General features: G+C 38.4%; 2 protein-coding genes across 3 annotated transcripts in view; one reads left to right on the plus strand and one right to left on the minus strand.

Annotated features, from left to right (window-relative positions):
• ABHD12B (abhydrolase domain containing 12B) overlaps positions 1-13,266 on the plus strand; it is a 30,135-nt gene extending 16,869 nt beyond the window's left edge. For both annotated transcript variants that reach the window (XM_045450947.1, XM_045450948.1), the window contains 5 exons: positions 2,127-2,206; positions 10,816-10,898; positions 11,907-11,985; positions 12,570-12,688; positions 12,823-13,266. In XM_045450947.1, the coding sequence (XP_045306903.1) occupies positions 2,127-2,206; positions 10,816-10,898; positions 11,907-11,985; positions 12,570-12,688; positions 12,823-12,850 (389 nt within the window). In that variant the 3' untranslated portion in view covers positions 12,851-13,266. The remainder of the gene's footprint in view (positions 1-2,126; positions 2,207-10,815; positions 10,899-11,906; positions 11,986-12,569; positions 12,689-12,822) is intronic.
• An 85-nt stretch (positions 13,267-13,351) lies between these two features.
• The window catches only part of PYGL (glycogen phosphorylase L), a 43,939-nt gene continuing 35,351 nt past the window's right edge, over positions 13,352-21,939 (minus strand). The window contains exons 18-20 of the mRNA XM_045450933.1: positions 16,983-17,117; positions 16,482-16,548; positions 13,352-13,699 (exon numbers count right to left, since the gene is read on the minus strand). Of these exons, the coding sequence (XP_045306889.1) occupies positions 13,523-13,699; positions 16,482-16,548; positions 16,983-17,117 (379 nt within the window). The 3' untranslated portion in view covers positions 13,352-13,522. The remainder of the gene's footprint in view (positions 13,700-16,481; positions 16,549-16,982; positions 17,118-21,939) is intronic.

Here is a 21,939-nt window from a genome sequence, read left to right on the forward strand (position 1 = left end):
TGTTTATGGAAATTGTAGAGGTGATTTGAGGGACTAGGGATAATATTCCAGACAAAGTTACTTTTCTTCTGAAAGGCAGTTAAAATAGAGGGGAGATCACCTTAATTCAATCAGAAATTGAGCTGATTTGAAGCTGGGCTTCAGTCTTTATGACAGCTGGTCTGTTTCTAGTTCACCATTACTCCCAGGGTATAGTCCTTTGAAGTCCCAACAAAAGTCTGAGAAATTTCTTGAGCCCTCCTTCTTGTCAGATTCTGAACTCTAATTTTTGTCCTTTTGATCCTGTGGGAATGCTGAAAGTTCTCTCTAGATCTAAGCCTCTATGAGCAGCCACCACTGTTGCTTTCAAAGTTTCAACTGCTTTGAGGGGAAAAGCAGCTCAAAATCTTGTGGCTGTTTTTCTTTTGTTATTGGCTCTTAAAATCTCATTGATTTAGTAGCTCTGAGATGCCTTCAAACATATACGTATACATATATACGTAGCCCTCCCTTATCCATGGGGAGTATGTTCCAAGACCTACAATGGATGCCTGAAACCAGAGATAATACCAAACCCTATATATACTATGTTTTTCACATATGTATATAAGCTTTTTTGAAAAAATTTTTTTAATGTTTATTTTTGAGAGACACACAGAGTATGTGGGACATGGGGGAGGGGCAGAGAGATGGAGACACAGAATCCGAAGCAGGCTCCAGGGTCTGAGCCGTCAGCACAGAGCCCGAGGCAGGGCTTGAACCCACGATCCGTGAGAGCATGACCTGAGCCAAAGTTGGATGCTTAACCGACTGAGCCACCCAGGTGCCCCTGATAAAGTTTAATTTATAAATTAGGCACAGGACACCTGGGTGCCTCAGTTGGTTGAACGTCTGAGTCTTGATTTTGGCTCAGGTCACGATCTCCTGGTTCATGGGATTAAGCCCCACATCAGGCTCTGTGCTATCAGCCTATCTCTCTGTGCCATCTCTCTCTCTCTCAAAATATAAATTAGGCACAGTAAGAGATTAATAATAACACACTAACATATATAACAGTATACTATAATAAAAGTTATATGACTATGGTCTCTCTTTCTTAAAACATTGTACTGTATTCAGTTCCTGTGATGATGTGAGGTGATAAAATGCCTACACGATGAAGTGAGGCAAATGATGTAGGCATTGTGTAGTGTTAGGCTACTACTGACCTTCTGATAATACGACTGAAGCAGGATTATCTCCTTCTGGACCATACTTGACTGCAGGTAACTGAAACTGCAGAAAGTGAAATTGTGGATAAAGGGGGACTACTGTGTACATATACAAATTCATATCCCCGTCTAACACACATTTTCTCATTGTTCTTAGAGGAAGTGTTGGCTAAAACAACCTAGTGAGCATCTAGTACTTTCTAAACAATGAGCTGCAGAACAATCTCCCTTCCTATAGTACTTTGCTTTCTTAAATTATCTAAGTCATGAAAATGTGGTTTTATGTTTTAGAAGAAGGTAATGGTTTTCAATTATCATGTGCATAGAAATCTCTTGGGGTGGGGGTGCTTGTTAAAAATGAGCATTCTTGGGGGTGCCTGGGTGGCTCAGTTGGTTGGGCATCTGACTTCTGCTCAGGTCATGATCTCATGGTTTGTGAGTTTGAGCCCTGCATTGGGCTCTGTTCTGACAGCTCAAAGCCTGGAGCCTGCTTCAGATTCTGTGTCTTCCTCTCTCTCTGACCCTTTCTGGCTCACATTCTGCCTCTCTCTCTCAAAAAAAATTAATAAATAAAAATAAGAATAAAAAATAAAAAAATAAATGAGCACTCTTGGGGCACCTGGGTGACTCAGTCAGTTAAGCATCCAACTCTTGATCTCAGCTCAGGTCTTGGTCTCAGGGTTGTGAGTTCAAACCCTGCCCTGGGCTCCATGCTGGGTATGAAGCCTACTTAAAAAAGTGTGCATTCTCCACCCCTCTCCTTCGAGATTTTGACTGACTCAAGTCTAGTGTGGAGTCCAGGAATCTGCATTATTAATAAGCTTCACAAATAATTTTGGCATAGGCAATTCATGTACAAGACCTTAGAACTCCTTATTTAAGAAAGGTAGTATTTATATATGATAGAGGAGTTACTTCTTTTTTATTATTTTCAAGGATTTCCAGTTGATGCTATTATCCTGGAGGCTCCATTTACCAACATATGGGTTGCAAGTATCAATTATCCCTTGTTAAAGGTGAGTCTCTGATTCATCTTCACAAGATGTCAAAGTGTTTCCAAAGCTATTTCCACACACTTATGCTTATTAACCATTTTCTGGTATTATATCTCTCTAAGTTATTCTAACCTAAGACAAGTTATTAGCCAGTTGCTATTGAAGGAGGGCACAATGCTTTTGGATTTTCTAGTTCTTTTCTTTTCTTCTAATAAATTGAGATAGTGGCTTATTAAGGGCCAAAGTTTTTTTCCTCCTCTTCCATTAAGTGTATCTTTTATCATGTAGTTTTTTAAATAGACTTGACTTAGGTTAGTTTATTACACTTTCTTTTTTAAGGTGAAAACATGCCTCTCATACATCATTTTTAGCCCTATGATTGTCAGCCATATATTTTTCATTATTTTATGATTAAAAAAAAAGTCTTTCGAGAATTCAAGGAAACTACCAAATGGTTTTATCCCAAGTAGAGAAGACAAACTTCCCAAGAAGATAGACTTCTATCCCAAGTAGAGAAGACAAACTTCCCAAGAAGATAAAGTTTAAAGAATTGGGCAACAAAGTGTCATTTTTAAACCTGTCATGTAGATTATCCTAATTTAATATTTTCATTATTAATTTCATAATTCCATGCCTAGTGTTCAATTGCTTAGAGTCATGCCTCCATATAAATGTTAGTAAATGAGACAGAGAAAGAGAGTGGTAGGATTCTCAGAGGGGATACATGACAACATGATCCAAATTTTTAGATTGTTGGTTAATGTCAGAAGGCATTTTAAGGGTACTTTAATTCAACTGCCTACTTTTGGAGTCTTTTTTTTTTTTTTTTTTTACAATAAATCATCATAGAACTTTCTGAATTTGCTTAACTATTTCTGGAGAAGGTAGCTCATTACTTCCTGGGACAGCTAGTTCACAGAACCACATAATCTTGAGAATATCTGTATTATAAACTCCATCTCAATATAGGAATCTTCCCAATAATAGATGATACTGAATGGTGAATAATTTAAGATACAATAAAACACTTTCAATTGGTTTTAGACAATTAAATATTCATCTTAAGGTAACCACCAATGAGCATTTATTATATTACTCTAAGTAATTACTAATAAATTCACTAACTTGTAGGTATAATTCAGGTACAATCTTTCCATGTACTTTTGTTTCTTTTTTGAAATTCTAATTTTGAAATCTAATAGGGAAACACACAATTTAACAAATAATTATGAACAGAACATCCATGTAACTAACACTTAAGTCTAGAAAATTAGTATCACTAGTACCCCAGAAGTCTCCTGTATGACATTTCCCAATCCAATAAGGCTCACCTTAGATATACAATCCTTACACTGAGTTTTATGGTCATCATATCCAAGCTTCTCTTTATAGTGTTATTGCCTATGTGTGCCTCTCTGAGCAATATAATTTTATATAATTTAATTTATAACTTATATATTATATAAATATATAATTTGTATAACATTGAACATAATACCAAATAGTATATCATTGTATAAATATACTATACTTCATTGACCTGTTGTTTATGGACATTTGAGTTGCTTTCTCTTTGGGGTAATTAATAAAGTTGTTATGAATGTTCTTGAACATGTATTCTGCAAACGTGTATATGTTTCACTGAAGTATATACCCTAGGAGTGGAATTGTTGGATAGTAAGATATGCATATGTTCAGCTTTAGTAATTACAGTGCTAAACAGTTTTCCAAGATGACTTTACTACTTTACTCTCCCACCTGTTGTGTGTGAGCATTCCAATTGCTTCATATCCTTGCCCTTGTATGGATATCTCATTGTATTTCCCTTATGACTAATGAAGGTGGGCATTTTTTGAAGTTTATTAGTCATTTAGATATCATCTCTTGTAAGATACTTGTTTATGTCTTTGCTCCTTTTTAAATTGTCTTTATTTGTAGGATAAGTTTTTTTATAGGATAAGTCATTAGAAAATTATTTGTACTGCAAGTATATTTGCTTATTTTGCCTTTTTTACTCCCTGAATGATATCTTACGATGAAGAGATGTTCCTAAATTTAATGTAGACCAGTTTATCAACTATTTTTTACGGTTAGTATTTTTAAGAAAAGTGTCCTGCCTAATAAAACTCTGGTTACCAAAGATTATGAAGATATTCTTCTATGCTATCTTACAGAAATTCTGTTTTACCTTTTACATTTACAGCTATAATTTACAGGTGGGTTTTGTATATGTACGAGGCAGTCCATGTGGATATCCAGTTTTGGTTTCATATCATATACTAAACAAACCTTCCCTACCAACTCTACAGAGCCAATGTTTGCATATATCAGGGCTTAATATATATGGGTCTGTTGGTAGATTCTCATTTTTCTCCTTTGTCTATCTGTCCGTTCTTATATGAATACTGCAATCTCTTATGTACTATGGCTGTATAATATAGGTTTTTTAAAAATATCTGGCTATGTAACTGCTTCAGCTTTTTCCTTCTTATTGAATATTTGTCTTGACTATTCTTGATCCTTTGTATTTTGACATACATTTTGGTATATGCTTATCGATTTCTATAAAAAACATCCCAGGATTTTGACTGGAATTGCATTGGGTCTATAACATGGGGGAATTGATACTTTTCTAATATTGAATCTTCCAATTTATGAACATGGTATTTATAAGTTTATGTTGACTGATTGAGGTTTTCTTAATTTTAGTTTTAGGTCAGGTTCTCCTAGAAGCAGAACCTATGGCAGAGATTTGATGTCATGATTTATTGAGAGAGTACCATAAAGGAGAAGCCTGCAAGGTCATCTGAATGAGGGTTGTAGGATAGGGAAGGGGAAAGAGCAGAACAAGATGTAACTTCAGGTAAAGTGTAGCTTTGGTCTAATCTACATGGGACTCTAAGCCGCGAATTAACAGGGGTGGTTGTTTCTGTTATCCCCAGGGTTAGAGGATAGGTTGAAGGAAGGTGACATAACCTTCTAGGGGTAATGGCTTTGGTTATCCAAGGCTAAGGAGAAGGGAGACTGCCAGTGTTTATAGCAAGAATTATTTTTTAGTCTTTTCAAAGAACCAACTCAGACTTTGTTGATTACCTATGCTGAATGTTTTCTATTTTATTAATTTCTGGTTTTACCTGAATTATTCCCTTTCTTCTGTTTTCTTTAGATTCAATTTATTATTTTAAAAGTTTCTAGGGATGCCTGGGTGGCTCAGTCGGTTTTAAGCACACAACTTTTGATTTTTGCTCATTCATGATCTCATGGTCATGGGATCAAGCCCTGTGTTAGGCCCACCCAGTGCAGAGACTCAAAACAAATAAACTTTAAACAAAATTTAAAAAGTTTCTAAGATGGTACTTGAATAATTTATTTCAGTATTTCTTCTTTTCTAATTTATTCATGAAGGCATATTCCACTGAAGCCACTCTTCAGCTGCATCCCACATTTTCAAATGTATTTTAATTATTATTCAGTTCAAAATATTTTATAATATTGTGACTTTTGGGGTGCCTGGGTGGCTCAGTCGGTTAAGCGTCCGACTTCAGCTCAGGTCACGATCTCACGGTCTGTGAGTTCGAGCCCCGCGTCAGGCTCTGGGCTGATGGCTCAGAGCCTGGGGCCTGCTTCCGATTCTGTCTCCCTCTTTCTCTGCCCCTCCCCCGCTCATGCTCTCTCTGTCTCAAAAAAAAAAAAAAAATTGTGACTTTCTTGACCTATGGGTTATTCACAAGTATATTTTGTAATTTTGATACATTTGGGGATTTGGTTATGTTTGGCATTGATATCTAGCTTAATTCTATCATGATCTGAGATTTCTCTCTGTACGATTTCAGTTTTTGAAATTTATTCAGACTTGCTTTATGTCCCAACATATGGCCAATTTTGGTATATGTTCCATATGCTTGTAAAGAATATGTTCCGTTTTTGGCGTAGTGTTCTATTTATGTCAATTAGGTCAAGATTACTCATGCTGTTCAATTCTTTTATATTCTCACTGATTTTTCTCACTGGTTGTTTTATTGGTTACCCAGGGAAGAGTATTACAATGTCTCATCATCATCATTGTGGAGTTATTTCTATTCTAGTTCTGTCAATCTTTGCTTTAGCTTTTTTAAGGGTATGTTATTAGGAACATACATCTAGTAATAATTTAGTTTTATATCTTCCATGTGAAATCGATCCTTTTTTTATCATGAAATATCCCTTTTGTTGATTAATAATGCTTCTTGACTTAAAGTCAACTTTGTCCATATCCGAAATTAATACACCTTTGTTTTGAATAGTGTTTGCATGATGTATCATTTTCTATTCCTTGACCTTCAACGTTTCTGAATTCTTGTATTTAACATATATCTCGTTAGCAGCATATAGTGGGGTTTTGATTTCTTTTCCAGTACCACAACCCTTGTCTGTTAATTGTAGTAGTCTAGTTAACTTAATGTGGTTATGATATATTTAGGTTTAAATCTACTTTCTTACTATGTTCTTTTCTATTTGTGTCATCTGTTTCTATTTGTGTTCTTTTGTCTCTACTGTTTTGCTTTCCCTGACTTGCCTGCTGTGTCTCCAGGGGAAAAGTGGTGTTGAATGTGTTTCACCTCTCTGAGATTCCCTCCTCTCTGGGATCTAGACCACTCAAGACCTCACTGCCTTGGTAGGTCTCTGACATCTTCACAGAAAGGTTTTTAAAATATTTTTTTCCAGCTTTTCTAGCTGTCTTGGGCAGAGGGCTTGGTTTGTAATAATTCTATTATTAGAAATGAGGAATCTCCTAATATTTTTAAGTTTGGAATTTAATTAAAAATGTCATATAACCTTAGCTTAATAAGTACATTTATGGTTTAGAAATGTAGGAGTTCTGTAGTATCATGTTGTCTTTAAGAACCACAGCTCTGGCGTCAGACTTGCTGGCTTGATTTCCAGGGCTGTCGTGTAACAGCTGTATAATCTTGGACTAATTGCTTTTAAGGACTAAATACTTTATCTATAAAATGGGGGTAATAATAACCTGTTCCAGATTACTGTGATAACTAGATAAATTAACATATGAAAAGCATCTATAATATAATAGTTCCCAGGACAAAGTAAGCACTGAGTGACCATTAACTATTTTTGTATCAGTGGAGTGCCTTTACTCTGAATATGACTGTTAAATAAGAACATGTAGGTGGCGTGAGACATACAAATAGAGTGAAAGGCATGGGTCCTCACTCCCAAGAACTTCCTGTCTAGTTGGGGAGACAGGAAATTAACAGTGGGTATAAAACAATGACAGGGATTTCCATATGTCACTTTGGAATCAATTTCATTACTCAAAATAGGAAGGCAGCGTGACACGGTGGAAAAAACAGCATGGGCTATGGAGCCAGACAGATTTGGGTTGAAATTTGGCTTCTGCCACTAACCAATTATGACCTTGGTAAGTTATTTCCCTGCTCTGAGTTTTCCCATTTTTATATAATGGGGTTGATACTGCCTACACTTGTTTAGAAGATTAAATTAAGTAAGATAATCATTGCAAAGTACCCAGCTGCTGGTGGGCACTCAACCAATGTGTGTTCCCCCCTTCCCATGTTTTCTATTGCAAAGTAGATTAAGGTAAGTGCTAGTGTGGGATCCAGAACAATAATTTCAGGGAAGGAAGAATTCAGGGAAGAGAAGGGTTTCGTGTGCAGGTATGGTCAGTGAAGGCCATAAGATAGGATCTAAGTTCCTTTCTTGAAGGTAAGGGAGAACAGTTAGCAAACACAGAGGGGAGGGGAGAATGTGAACCAAAGCACGTGGTGGAGTGGGGCAACTGTGTGTTATAAAATACCTGAGAGTCATATAAGGCTTCCATGAAATATCTTGCATACTTGTCATCCTTTTAAATCCTCATAGCAACTCTCTGAGTTTGGCATCACTGCCTCTACTTAGAGCTGAGTGAAATGGCGGCTCAGAGGCTTCCCCAGCTGTCACACACCCTATAAGAAGAGGAAATGGGACTCAATCCTACATCTTCTAACTCTAGGCAGACAGACTGGAATTGTGCAGCCTTTGGAATGAAAGATTGTGGCCAGATGTGGATGGGCTTGCAGTCAAGATAGAAGTTCCTTGTTTTAAGTAGCTTGTGTGGTAATGCCAAAGCTTTGTGATAGTACGTTTTGCATAACTGGTCTTTTAAGGATATTTATTTGGTGGCATTCCAGAAGACAGGAGGCAGGAAGACCAATTAGGGGCCCATCACTGTAGTCTGGGCTAGAGGGGATGGTGTGACCGCTGAGTCTCAAGAGTCTAAGTCTCCTTACCTCTGGCTGGTAAGGAACAGTAGGAGTAGATTAACTTGGGCCTGCTTTCTTTTTATGCCTTTGGACTTTGAGATGAATTGCTGAAGGGCTTCTCTTACTGAATTTCCCTCAGAGGAGTCCTGATCCCAGGGGTGGCAGAATCAGATGACAAACACAAAAGAAAACAAAACAAGAAATCTTGCCCTTAGTTATGGGTAAGAGGAGGGAAAAGGAAGAAGGGACATGAGAGGGTGTATTAGGATCTCCAGGTTGCACCTGAATGCAAATCACTTGCCATGAGACCATGCAAGAAATGCAAGCCAAACAAATCCCATGAAAACATGGAAGTTTCCTGAAAACAGCAGGCCTACACCAAAATTGTGAAGCAGATGTTTGTCTGTACTGGACCCAGCGTACCTATTCTGTACCACTTTCTCTACAGTGACGGGAATTATTTTTTAAAATCAGGAAACCACATTTTTTTAAGTTCATTATATTTAGAAAGATGCTGTTCTCTATCACTACAGTTCATAGCAAGAGACTACAGTAAATGATTTATGCTAGCTGGCAACTCTAATTTCTCCATACCATAAGGGGGCAGTGATATGCATAACCTAAAAATTGCTTCTACAGTGAATATCCTTCTTTTCTTTTTTAAACTGTGAAGCAGTTGTTTGTCTTTCCTGGCCCCAGCCTCCCTATGCTGTACTCATCTCCTTCCTTTGGCAACGCCCCATTTATTACATTGCTCTTTCCTCCCCACTCCCCTCGGAGGCACAATGGAGGAATACATGTGATACTTTTCTGGCCTTTTCTCTTAGCAAATCTATTCCAAGGAATAAAATCTGAATGAAATTCAAGTCACACTAAGATGAAAATGACAGATAATAGCTTACCGTTTACACCAGGGATATTTGCACAGTAGATTCATTCCATCTTTAGCAAGTAGGTACCGAGCGTCTGCTAGGTACCGGGAACTTTTCTAGGTTCTGGGAATACCACCGGTTGGAAGAAAATGGTGGCCTGACCTCCTAGGAAGTATATATACTTGCTGGAGAGACAGAGAGAAGGCAAGTACACAATAAGCTGATTCTCAGGAGTGACTAGTGCTGTGACAGGGAGTGACTGGGTGGTGGGGAAGCGGGGGGTAGGGAAAACCTCTCTTAACTATCATCTCAGGTGAGACTTGCATGATAAGGGGCTGTCATGGGAAAATCTGGAGGTCTTGAGTTGAGGGAAAAGACAGGCAGGGGTCCTGAGGTGGGCTCAAGCCTGATATATTCCAGGAACGGAAGGCAGCAGGGCCTGAGGGTGGACAGGAGTGGGCTTAGTGAGAGGGCAGAGACACAGCAGCCACATTCTGTAGAGCCTCGAAGGCCAAGGTAGTGCCTTTCGAAAATGTGAAACAAAAGAGTGATATGACACAAACTGCACATCAAAACTACCACCTTGGCTTCCCCATGGGAAGTGGATTATAGCAGCCTGAGGCTAGAAGCAGGGAGCCACAACAGACTGCTGGCACAATCCAAACAAGAGGAGAAGGGTAGATTATGCTGGGTGACAGTGGGAATGGAGAGAAATGAATGCATTGGGGATACAGTTTGGGGGTAGGGTTAGAATTTTGTGACAAAGGTACAATATTGCTCAGGGTTCCTGTCTTTTCCTCATATTCAGTTGAGATGGATGTTTTTTAGGACATGTAAACGAATTTACTTACTGATTTAATAACAATGTGGTAAAAGCTAATTAGGCTAGCCTTCTATTTACTATAATTTGCCACTGAAGAGGAAATTCACTATGTTTAGAATGATAATTTTTATATTTGGAGTCCTGTGGTCATTGTTAAAACCTAAATTGCCCTTTTAAACCACTGCAACATTAAATTTTATTCAATAGTTTCTAATGTTTAAATCCTTTAAAAAATTATCTATGTATTGTATACTTTCATCAGAATTTTTGACTAATCAGAATATTCTGTTTCACACCTAAGCCAGTAAATTATGTTCACCATAGAAGCAATTTTTAGATTATGCATATCACTGCTTCTTTACCAGTGTGAAGAAAAAGAGTTAGTGGTGCTATTTGTATTTTAAAGAAAGATAGGAAGCAAAAACAACAAAACGTTAACAGTGATTATCTGTGGATGGTGGGGATTATGTGTGATTTGTTTCTCCTTTCTTCCTTTTGGTATATTCCAATTTTCCTACAATGACACGAGTTACTTTTAAATTCATGAGGTTTTTTTTTTAAAGTTTATTATATGTAGTAAGTTGCTATTGTCTACATTACTAAAATTCATGTAGGAAACTAACAAATGACACAGATATAGGCCATGTTTTAATTTTTTTTCCTTAAAAAAAATAGATTTACCGGAAACTTCCAGGATTTTTACGCACGCTTATGGATGCCCTGAGAAAAGACAAAATAGTCTTCCCTAATGATGAAAAGTAAGCTAATGATGAAAATATGTCATTACTATATCTGTGGGATTCTGGGAGGGGGTTAACTATCATGTGACTTACTGAATGGGTAGATGAGAATTTTTAGATGGGCTAATGTGTCCACAAATATTTAGTATTTGATATTTTTCCTCATGTCTGATTTTATAACTTCACCAATTCAGTACTTTCTCTGAAGTCGTAAAGGGAGTTGTAGATTTAGGGTCTATCAGAAATCAGGACCTTTTAAAAGGAGCTCTGGGGTCTAGCCTAACATTACTTGGTCTAATGACCAAAATTTGGCAGGTTAGCTCTTGCAGCTGGAGAACCTAAGAGTGCCTCCCAACGGGCCGTTGTTATCAGTCCTTTCTCTATGTCAGCACAACTGAGGGATCTAACCTTCCCAGGAGTAACAGTGAGTCACTGGGATGGGGTAGATGAGTATCAGAATTTGGGGAGTACTGTTTGAGAAAGTTGCTAGAGTGAGGAACAAGTCTCTTCCTGCTGTAGCCTTTAGTAATTCCTGCTGAATTACTAAATCAGGAGGTTGACCAGGAAGCTGATTAAACTTGTCGATCACGTGTCCATCTGTACATTTATGGGGGAAAGTAAAACATTGCTACAAAGAGTTCTCTTTAGTCCTGTGGTGGTTCTTGTTATTTTTGGGTTTTGAGTTGTTTTATTTTCTTTTATATGGTCTTTTAATTAAAATATTCCAGAAATTATGAAATAAGGTAGAATAAAGAAAAAGATTAGGTCCTTTTAAGTATAAAAATTCAGTGTTTTTAGTATTTTTCTTCTTCATTATTTTAAAAAATCACATAGAAATAAGTTAAATTAATTAAATACTTAATTAAATTGTCTGAGTAAACAGAAGAGAGATAATCTTGCCTGGAAAGAAACAGTTACTATATGAAGTTTATTATGTACAAAGTTGTGGTTCCTGGGAGAGAAGGAAAGAGAGATCCTGTATTTTAAGGCAAACCTCAAGACTGTTCTTCTTCTACTTGTCCCTAGTGTTAAGTCCCTGTCTTCTCCCCTTCTCATCATACACGGTGAGGATGACAACACGGTGCCTTTGGAGTTTGGAAAAAAGGTAAACTAAGCCCAGTGCTGACTGAAACATGCCATGCTTATTTCACTATTCTCTCATCTAGCTACAGTCTGATTAGAGCCCACAGGACGGTCTCTGACATTATGAGGGACTCTCTCCACCCCTAAATAGCCATGCTGCCTGGCGTATACAAGAAGCATTAGTGTGTTGTGCTACTTAGCTGAAGGCGTGTTTGTGGTGGACCCTGGTTCCTCATCCATGCATCTGCAGGTATAGAAAGATCCCAGGCCGCTATGGGAACCTCCATGTAGTCTCTCCCACAGCAGCTCTAAAAATGGGATGTCAATAAACAGAGATGGTCTGTTGCAGTTCCTGTCCCCATGCAGGGAGGGTATTGGCGGAGAAGGATGACGACCCGTCAGTGTTCCGCGTGAGCTGTGCAGCTTTCAGTTCCTCAGTTGTAGAGGCAACCAGCTGGGGGGAGGGAGTGGAGACTCCCTTGTCTCTGACTTAATGGGACTACCTCCCCAATATGGCTGCTTCTGTACCCTCTTAGGAAAATTAAACTAGAAAAACACCACCTTTGATTGTCAGCTTTTGAGTCTCGGTCTTTCTGTCCCGTGCAGCTCTATGAAATTGCACATAATGCATACAGGAACAAAGAGAGGGTCAAGATGGTGATCTTTCCTCCTGGTTTCCAACACAACTTGCTCTGTAAAAGCCCCATGCTGTTAAAAACTGTGAGGTAAGAGTTGCTTTACTAAATGTGATTATCTTTCCCTTCAAGGCAATTAGGGCTGCTCTGGCTTACTTAGACAAGGAAGTAGAGAAGGCATGTGAGCTGACCTAGGTCCTTTTTTTTTTTTTTTTTTTTTGCAGAGATTTCCTGAGCAAGCAGTGGGCATGAGGGCTGAGAGGGATGGAAATCTACAGTGAAGACTTGGTCTGAACACCACCGATGATATATATTTTTTATGGGAAACTGCACCGGGCTGCTTGGATGAGCTGAAATCACTGACATTTCTACAAGTCACCTGCCATTTTAGTAAGGAGGGAAAGCATGGATGCTAGGTGTTATTGAAAGTTCTCATTTACCTTATCTCAGTTTACTTTGTGGAACAAACTGAAACCTCACTGTAGAGAATCAGAATTTGGTAAAATTTGGATCCCATCTAAAAATGTGCAGTTATTAAACATGCTGGGGATATTTATGAATAAGGTGGTCTGTGGTTGGGACTTAAAAGTGTAGGAAAGGTGCTCCAATGTAGTTAAATACCTTGTTTCAGTTTAGTAAATTTAAATGGAATTAAAACATTTCAAGTATTTCCTAGCTTTTTGAATAGCACTGGGAAAAGTTCTAACATGCTACTCAATCTGCCATCAAATAACAAGTTTTGGCACTCATGCAGCCCTTGTAAATTGACACTTTATTTTTAGCCCTAATACAGTCTTATACTTTCTTCCCAATGCCCAGAAATTCTTAGATTATTTGCTAACAAAACAAAACAAAATCAAAGAATGTTGTAAAAGTGTTTAAATCCAGTAAGAAGCTATTTTTTTTCTAGAGACATTTTACAACTTACTTTCCATTGGCTTTGTTCACCCCATTGCTAGATTCACTGGATAGGGAAATCTTGAGATCTGAAGGCTCCATGTTCCAAATGTCCCTGGCGTATTCCTTAATTGTTCGGTCACTAGAGAATTTCCCTGCAGCAGCTATGTTTTTGAGTACCATTGTGTTCCAGGCCTTTGGATTCTGTAAACAACACATACATATATATGGCCCACAGCCTGAGTGCCTATCAAACTTTATGACAAACGCTAGGCCAACTATACCCAAGCACATTTCATGGAGAAAATGACAAAAGTAAGTTGTAGTGAATCATAAATATATTTCTTTCATGGCTGAGAGCTAGATAGGGCAGATTGTGCTTTTCTCCTATTTAGAATATATTTAAGAGTGAAAAAAAAGTATTTTTCATTTTAAGAGAAATCATGGATATAAACTCCCTAATTGGTAATTGTTGCTATGGTTACAGTGTTCTGGCATGCAAGCCATATTTCCCATGCTTTTATTTTTTATTTTACCTCCCTTTAGACAGAACATTCATTGTTTGCTAGATGCCATGTCAAGAGATTTAACCTGTGGCTGACATCATAGTTTGAAAAACTCTACTCTAGAATGACAGCTATCATGCAGCAAATAATCTAATGGGAGAATGTATTGACCTCCTTCTCTTTTTTTGTTCTTTCTGAAGGAAGATGCTCCAGTAGATTTATACTGAATCCCAAATGTTCCATTGGGATTTCAAAACAGGATCAATTAAGGCCTTACCCTTAATAAAATATATAATATCCAAATTTTATAATTTTTATACAAAAGAATACAAGAAGCTATTTATTTTACACTCTCATGATATTGTAAAGAACTCTGAAAGTTCATTAAAAATGACCAGAGCAGGGGCGCCTGGGTGGCGCAGTCGGTTAAGCGTCCGACTTCAGCCAGGTCACGATCTCGCGGTCCGTGAGTTCGAGCCCCGCGTCAGGCTCTGGGCTGATGGCTCAGAGCCTGGAGCCTGTTTCCGATTCTGTGTCTCCCTCTCTCTCTGCCCCTCCCCCGTTCATGCTCTGTCTCTCTCTGTCCCGAAAATAAATAAAAACGTTGAAAAAAAAAAAATTTAAAAAATGACCAGAGCATGACTCAAAGCCATTAGCAATGTATCATAAGCATTTAGAAGAAAAACTAAAACTTCCATTATTCCACAAGTACTGCAAAACAGAGTCTAAAATCAGTTTATTCAGACTTTGAAAACTTACTAAAATAAGAGGAAAATAAAAACCTCCTTTTTTCACTTTTTTAAACTATTTAAATTTATAATGAATAGACTTCCCAACATGTTTCTAAGCCTAACAATATGATTATTGTTAAGAGTAAAAACTGCAATTTGTACAAATGAACAAGAAAGACTGAACCAAATGCAGGGCTTTGAGATAGGCATCTTTGGATACGGGCCAGAACATTAGCAAAGAGGTCCATTGTGCAAAACTGACATTCACATCTGTCCTTGCCCTTGTTCATATTTTCCTGTCTTGCTCTATTTATATTTCTTTTCCTCTGTAGCCATTCTACACATAGCATGAGTTGAGATCAAGAGGAAAGAGCTTGAGTTGGCCACTTTCTTTCGCCTGTTTTGAGTTCTTGGAGGCAGGTAGTGAGCCACTCAGCTTAGGGACTGCCCTTCCTTGCTTAGAGCCATTAGCTGGAATTTACTGTGGTCTATACATTTTTGGGGGACTGGATATGATTCTACCAGAAGATAAGGTCTGTAAAGCAGCATGGGCTTTGATCTTATTTTAAAACCCCAATAGGACCCATGGGGTAACTGTAGGAACTACCTGTCACCTGTTTTGGGAAAGGAATAGAAAGAAATGTTAGTGAAGCATGTTTTTGTTGGAAGTAGTCAGTCATGTGTCCAAAGGGCAGGAGAAAATTCTATGGAAACTTGCTGTTCTGCTGTATAAAGGCTTTCGAATTAAAGGGCAAAAATGGAGACTATATGAGCGAGGGAAACCATGCCCAGAAAGCTCAAGGGAATCAACCTCAAGAAAACCATCCTGGAGTCCTGGCACAGAGCCAGTCTCCTGTATCTACTCTTCTGTAGTTCCAGCAATTACTGAAAGTCTTTCTTATCAGAGATGATCAACCTCTCTATATTTACTAAATTTCCATTTTTATTAGCATTTACTAAATGCTCCTAGAGGGCTAGGCTATTTGAAGATGTATAACCTTGCACGTGAAGGGTTACTCACATGGCTCTAGCTTTTTTTTTTTTCTTTTTAATAAAGCCCAGTCTTTCTTGTTCCTTTCTTTTCCTTTTTAAAATTCAAACATGAAACCTCCCCTCTTTCTATATATTTGTATCATACAGATAGCCCCACTCCATAGGTAGTCCAGGAGAGGTATTTATTGTGCAATTTTCCTGGACTAGGGGTCAGTCCTTGCCCTAATTAACTGAGGCTCAGCCTGAGAATCATCTTAACAAGTTTTCAGACACTGATGGTGATCCCACCCACTACTGGGTCACCATCTCTCAGAGTGGGGCTGGCAGCCGTATTTTGGAGAAGTTGCTCCCGGTGACTGTGATGCACACTTTTGGTGGCGAGCCCTAGTCCAGTGCCTGCCACCAAGGAGTCCCCAAAGCCTGTCAAATCAACGAGTTGGTAAAATGCATATTTAACTTGGCTTTATAATCTTAGCTTCCAGGCCATGCCTGCTATATGGTGGGTGTTCAATAAATACTGAATTGTGATATTTTTACTTGAATATTAAAAAATTCACAATTACTACTTACATGTCAAATCTCAGCCTCTGCCTGAACGTGACAAAAGCCAAGTTTTGATTTGAATAACCTAGATAGTTGTCTCACTTCTCTTTTTGGATTGATAATGGGGCCCTATTATTTAGATTTAATAAAAAGAAACAAAAATTTTAACCATAGTAAACTGGGTCCTTTTATAGGTCTCATCAATGTACTTACCATGTACAGCTGGCTGACTTTTTCTTGACACTTGACATAGGCCTCATAGTCTGCAAAGACTTTAAACCTGTTTTTTGCGATTGGAAGGAAAACACAAACCAACAAAAAGCTTCATTAAAATATGTGTGCTAAGATTCCACTTAAAATTCTGTTTTACTTAATGTCAGGTATGGCTGGTTCACCAAACTTACATTTCAATTCACAAGAATTTTAACCAGCTTCAACCTTTATATGGTTCTTTCCACAGATAAGAATGTCAACATATGGACGTTTGTGAAAGCTGGGTATACCAGCAGAAAGAGAAAAAGAATACCAGATTTGTGGGTCTTGTTCTTAAACCTTCCTAGCTTGGTTAGTAGAGAATATCTAATATTTCTTTCTAAGAGTAGGTTAGCTTCTCAGATCACAGAGCATTCTAATTACATGGGTGTGTTACAGCTGGTTTAAGATATTCTTGTCCACTTTTCATGGCTGAAATACCATCTTCTTGTGGGAACTCACCTGTCATGATAAAATAGCATGTTGATTAAGTCTTTGAAGAGGTCCGGCTGTTTGGGAGAGAAGAAGCCATTGTCAATTTGATCAATCACAAGCTTCAGCTCTGGAAGTGCCTCATAATATTCTTTTGCGTCATACCTGTGAGATGGGAGTGGGGATGATAAGAAAAAGGTTAAGTTAGTATATGTGATTAACAATACCCTAGACAGGTGACTTCCAGGGAAGATGATGCAACAGGAGGACCCTAAGCTCACCTCGTCCCACAAATACAGCTAGGTAACACCCACATTAGTGTAAATAACCCAGAAAATGACCCCAAAACTGACAGAACAGACTCTCCACAGCTAAATGTAGAGAAGAGGCCACGCCAAAGAGGATGGGAAGAACAGAGACATGGTTGGGAGCTAAAGTGACCCATGGGACTGTCTTTAGGAGGGAGGGATGCTGTGGGCATGGAGAGGGTAGAGAGACAGACTCTCACACAGAAGAACCCACATGAGGAAGATAAATCCCCATAACATTTGGCTTTGAAAACCAGAAGTGTTGAATTTTGTGAGTTCTTATAATCAGTGGGGATTACCACCTGGGATTTTAAAAATCAGCAGGCTGGCTCTGGGAGAGCAATAGGAAACCAAGTCCCTGACTTTAAAGAGATAGTACAGTAAACAGCTCTATGGAGATACAGCATGGAAGCAGCAGTTTGAAAAACACCTGAGGTAAACTGGAGGAATGTCAGTTTACTAATTTGAGAGCATGTACTAGAGGGGCAGGGGTCTTTGGGAGGCTTCTCTAGGAACAAAGGAGCTGGTAGGTGCTATTTCCCTTTCCTGTCCCCCAGCCTAGCCACATGGACACCTACAAGAACAACTGCTGTGCCAACACTTGCTCCTTAACTTGCTAACAGTGTGCCCAGCCTCCAGGTTCCCCTGCAGATACATCTCACCAGCCAGTCTTCTGCTCCAGGTCCCCTCCCACAGCAGACCTGTGCAAACCTTGCTGGCACTGCCCACCTTGCCCCCGTGTTCTCCTGTGGTCCTGCTCCCTACAGTATGCTCTTGGCTGGAGCCCATCCAAAGTGGTGCCACAGGCAGGGCAGTGTGCAAGCAGCCCCCAAGGGGGTCAACACTACTCCAAAGTGACTTTTGCCCCAGGGAGAGGGAAAGAGAACCACATACAACAATCCAACTGCAGGCCCAGCAGAGGGCTGGCGGCAGACAGCTGGTCTGACTGCAGTCCCCACCCATCAATGAAAGCTTCTCAGGGACAACAGAGGGAGAGTACACTGCAGCTGCAACTACAGCTCTGGAAAATGCCTGGTCTGACTCTACTCAAGCTCAAGGCAGCCCCAGACTGGCCCACTAATGACACAGGGACCAAACCCTGACCACAACAGGCAAAGAGCCTTGCAGACACCTGGACTGGAGGAAAATGTGGCTCAGCCACAACATAAGGGTGTATGCAATACACACAGGAGATACCCCTGAAGCACCAGGTTCTGGTGAACAGGGGACACTGCACTATAGGGCACTACTGGACCTCTTTTTCACAAGGCCACTACTATCAAGAGTGGGAGATGTAAGTGACTTTCCTAATACATAGAAACAGACACAGAAAGTTAGACAAAACGAAGGACAGAGGAATATGTCCTTAATGAAAGAACAGAACAAAATCACAGCAAGAGACATAGGCAAAATGGAGATAAGTAATATGCCTGACAGAGATTCTAAAGTAATGGTCTTAAGATACTCATGGGAGTTGAGAAGAGTGCAGGACCTCAGTGATACCATTAACAGAGAGAAAACATAAAAAAACAGCCAGAGATGAAGAACTTAACAACTGAAATTAAAAGCATACTAGATAGAATAAATAGTAGACTAGAGGAAGCAGAAGAAGGGATTAACTTCTTGGAGGACAGAGTAATGAGAAGCATCTTGTAGAACAGATGAGAGAAAAAAAAATGAAAATAGATTTAGGGAACTCAGTGACTCTATCAAGTGTAATAACATTCACATTATAGGGATCCCAGGAGGAGAAGAGAAAGAAAATGGGACAGAGAATTTATTTGAAGATGAAATAGCTGAAAACTTCCTGAATCTGGCCAAGGAAACAGAAATCCAGATCCAGGATTCACAGAGAGCACCCAACAAAATCAATCCAATGAGGTCCACACCAAGAAACATAGTAATTAAAATGGCAAAAAAATAGTAGTAAAGAGAGAATTTTAAAGGCAGCAAGAGAAAAGAAAACAGTTACATACAAAGGAAACCCCATAGGGCTATGCTGACTCTTCAGCAGCAACTTTGCAGGACAGAAGGGAGTGGCATGATATACTCAAGTGCTTAAAGAAAACACACACACACACACACACACACACACACACACACACACACAGTCAAGAATACTTTATCATTCATTATAGAAGGAGAGATAAAGTTTCCCAAACAAAAGGGGGTTAAAGGAATTTATGACCATTAAACCAGCCCTACAAGTAATGTTAAAAAGGATTCTTTGAGCAGAAAGGAAAGACCATAAGTAGGAGTAAGAAAAGCAGGAAGCACAAAAGCAGTAAAAAAAAGTATATCTATGAAACTCAGTCAAAAGATCCACAAAATGAAAGGATGTAAAGTATGACACCATACACGTAAAATGGAGGGGGGGAGTGGAAAGAGTAAAGAATGGGTTCAAACTTAAGTGACTGAACTTAATAGAGATGGCTACACGTGTAAGATGTTATATACAAACCTAATGGTAACCACAAATCAAAAAACCAGTAATAGATATGCAAAAAATAAAGAAAAAGGAACCCAAGTATATCATTAAAGAAAGCCAACAAACCACAAGAGAAGAGGACAAGAGAAGAAAGTAACAGAGAAGAACTATAAAAACAACCATGGGGCGCCTGGGTGGTTCAGTTGGTAAGCATCTGGCCCTTGGTTTCCGCTCATGTTGTGATCTCATAGTTCATGGGTTCAAGCCCCATGTTGGGCTCCCTGCTGACAGTGCAGAGTCTGCTTGGGATTCTCTCTCTCTCTCCCCCCTTTCTGCCCTACCCCTGCTCATGCTTTCTCTCTCAAAATAAACTTGAAAAAAACAGTAACAACCATAAAGCAAGAAACAAAATGGCAATAAGTACATACCTATCAATAATTACTTTGAATGTAAACAGACTGTACCAATCAAAAGACACAAGATGATGGAATGGACAAAAACGTAAGACCTATCTAAATGCTCCCTACAAGAGACGTACTTTACATGTAAAGACACATGTAGATTGAAAGTGAAGAGATGGATAGAACATTTATCATGCAAATGGAAATGAAAAGAAAGGCAGGGTGCAATACTGACAGCAGACAAAATGGACTTTAAAACAAAGTCTGTAAAAAGAGAGAAATACTACATAAGCATAAAGGGAACAATCCAAGGAAGATATAACAATTGTAAAGATTTACGCACCCAACATGGGAATACCCAAATACATAAAGTCGCTATTAAGAAACACAGGAAGTAAACAACAGTAATCCAATAATAGTAGGAGACTCTCAAACCACACTTAAATCACTGGATAGAGCATCCAAACAGAAAATCAACAAGGAAACCATGGCTTTGAATGACACATTGGACTAGATGGATCTAACAGATATATTCAGAACATTGCCTCCTAAAACAGCAGAATACACATTTTTTCAAGTGCACATGGGACATTCTCTAGACTAGATCACATGTTAGGCCACAAAATAAGTCTCAATAAATTTAAAAAGATTAAAGTCATACCATGCATCTTTTCTGACCATAATGCTTTGAAACTAGAAATGAGCCACAAGAAAATATCTGGAAAAGCACAAATACAAGGAGATTAAATAACATGCTACTAAACAATGAATGGGTCAACCAAGAAATCAAAGAGAATAAAAAATACATGGAGGCAAATGAAAATGAAATACAGTAATCCAAAATCTTTGGGATGCAGCAAAACTATTCTAAAAGGGAAGTTTAGAGCAATACAGGCCTATATCAAAAAATAAGAAAAATTTCAAAGAATCAACCTAACCTTACATCTAAAGGAGCTAGAAAAAGAAGAGCAAGCAAAGCCCAAAACTATTAGAAGGAAGGACATAATAAAGATCGGAGCAGAAATAAACAATGTAGAAACTAAAATAAACCAACAGAACAGATCAATGAAACCAGGGAATCATGCTTTGAAAGTATCAACAAAATTGATAACCTTTATCCAGACTCATCAAAAAGAGAGAGAGAGAGAGAGAGAGAGACAGATGACTCAAAATCAGAAATGAAATGAAAGAGGAGAAATACCAACCAATACCACAGAAATACAAAAGATTATAAGAGAATATTATGAAAAATTATATGGCAACAGGTTGGACAATCTAGAAGAAATGGATAAATTCCTAGAAACGTACAAATTCCCAAAAGTGAATCAGACAGAAATAGAAAATTTGAACAGACTGATTACCCACAATGAAATTGATTCAGTAATCAAAAGACTCCAAACAAACAAAAGTCCAGGACCAGATGGCTTTACAGGTGAATTGTACCAAACATTTAATGAAGAGTTAATACCTATTCTTCTCAAACTATTCCAAAAAAATAGAAGATGAAGGAAAGCCTCCAAATTCATTCTATGAGGTCAACATTACCCCAATACGAAAACCAGATGAAGACATTACAAAAAAAGGAGAACTACAGGAGAACTAGTATATCTAGTGAACATAATAGATGCAAAAATCCTCAATAAAGTTATTAGCAAAACAGATCCAACATTATGTTAAAAAAAATCAGTCACCACGATCAAGTGGGATTTATTCCTGGGATGCAAAGATGGTTCAATATTCACAAATCAACCAACAGGATACATCACATCAACAAGAGAAAGGATAAGAACTCCATAGAGTCATTTCAATAGATTCAGAGAAAGCATTTGACAAAGTGTACCATCCATTCG

Source organism: Leopardus geoffroyi, chromosome B3, assembly GCF_018350155.1.
Source record: "Leopardus geoffroyi isolate Oge1 chromosome B3, O.geoffroyi_Oge1_pat1.0, whole genome shotgun sequence".
Taxonomy (NCBI): Eukaryota; Metazoa; Chordata; class Mammalia; order Carnivora; family Felidae; genus Leopardus; species Leopardus geoffroyi.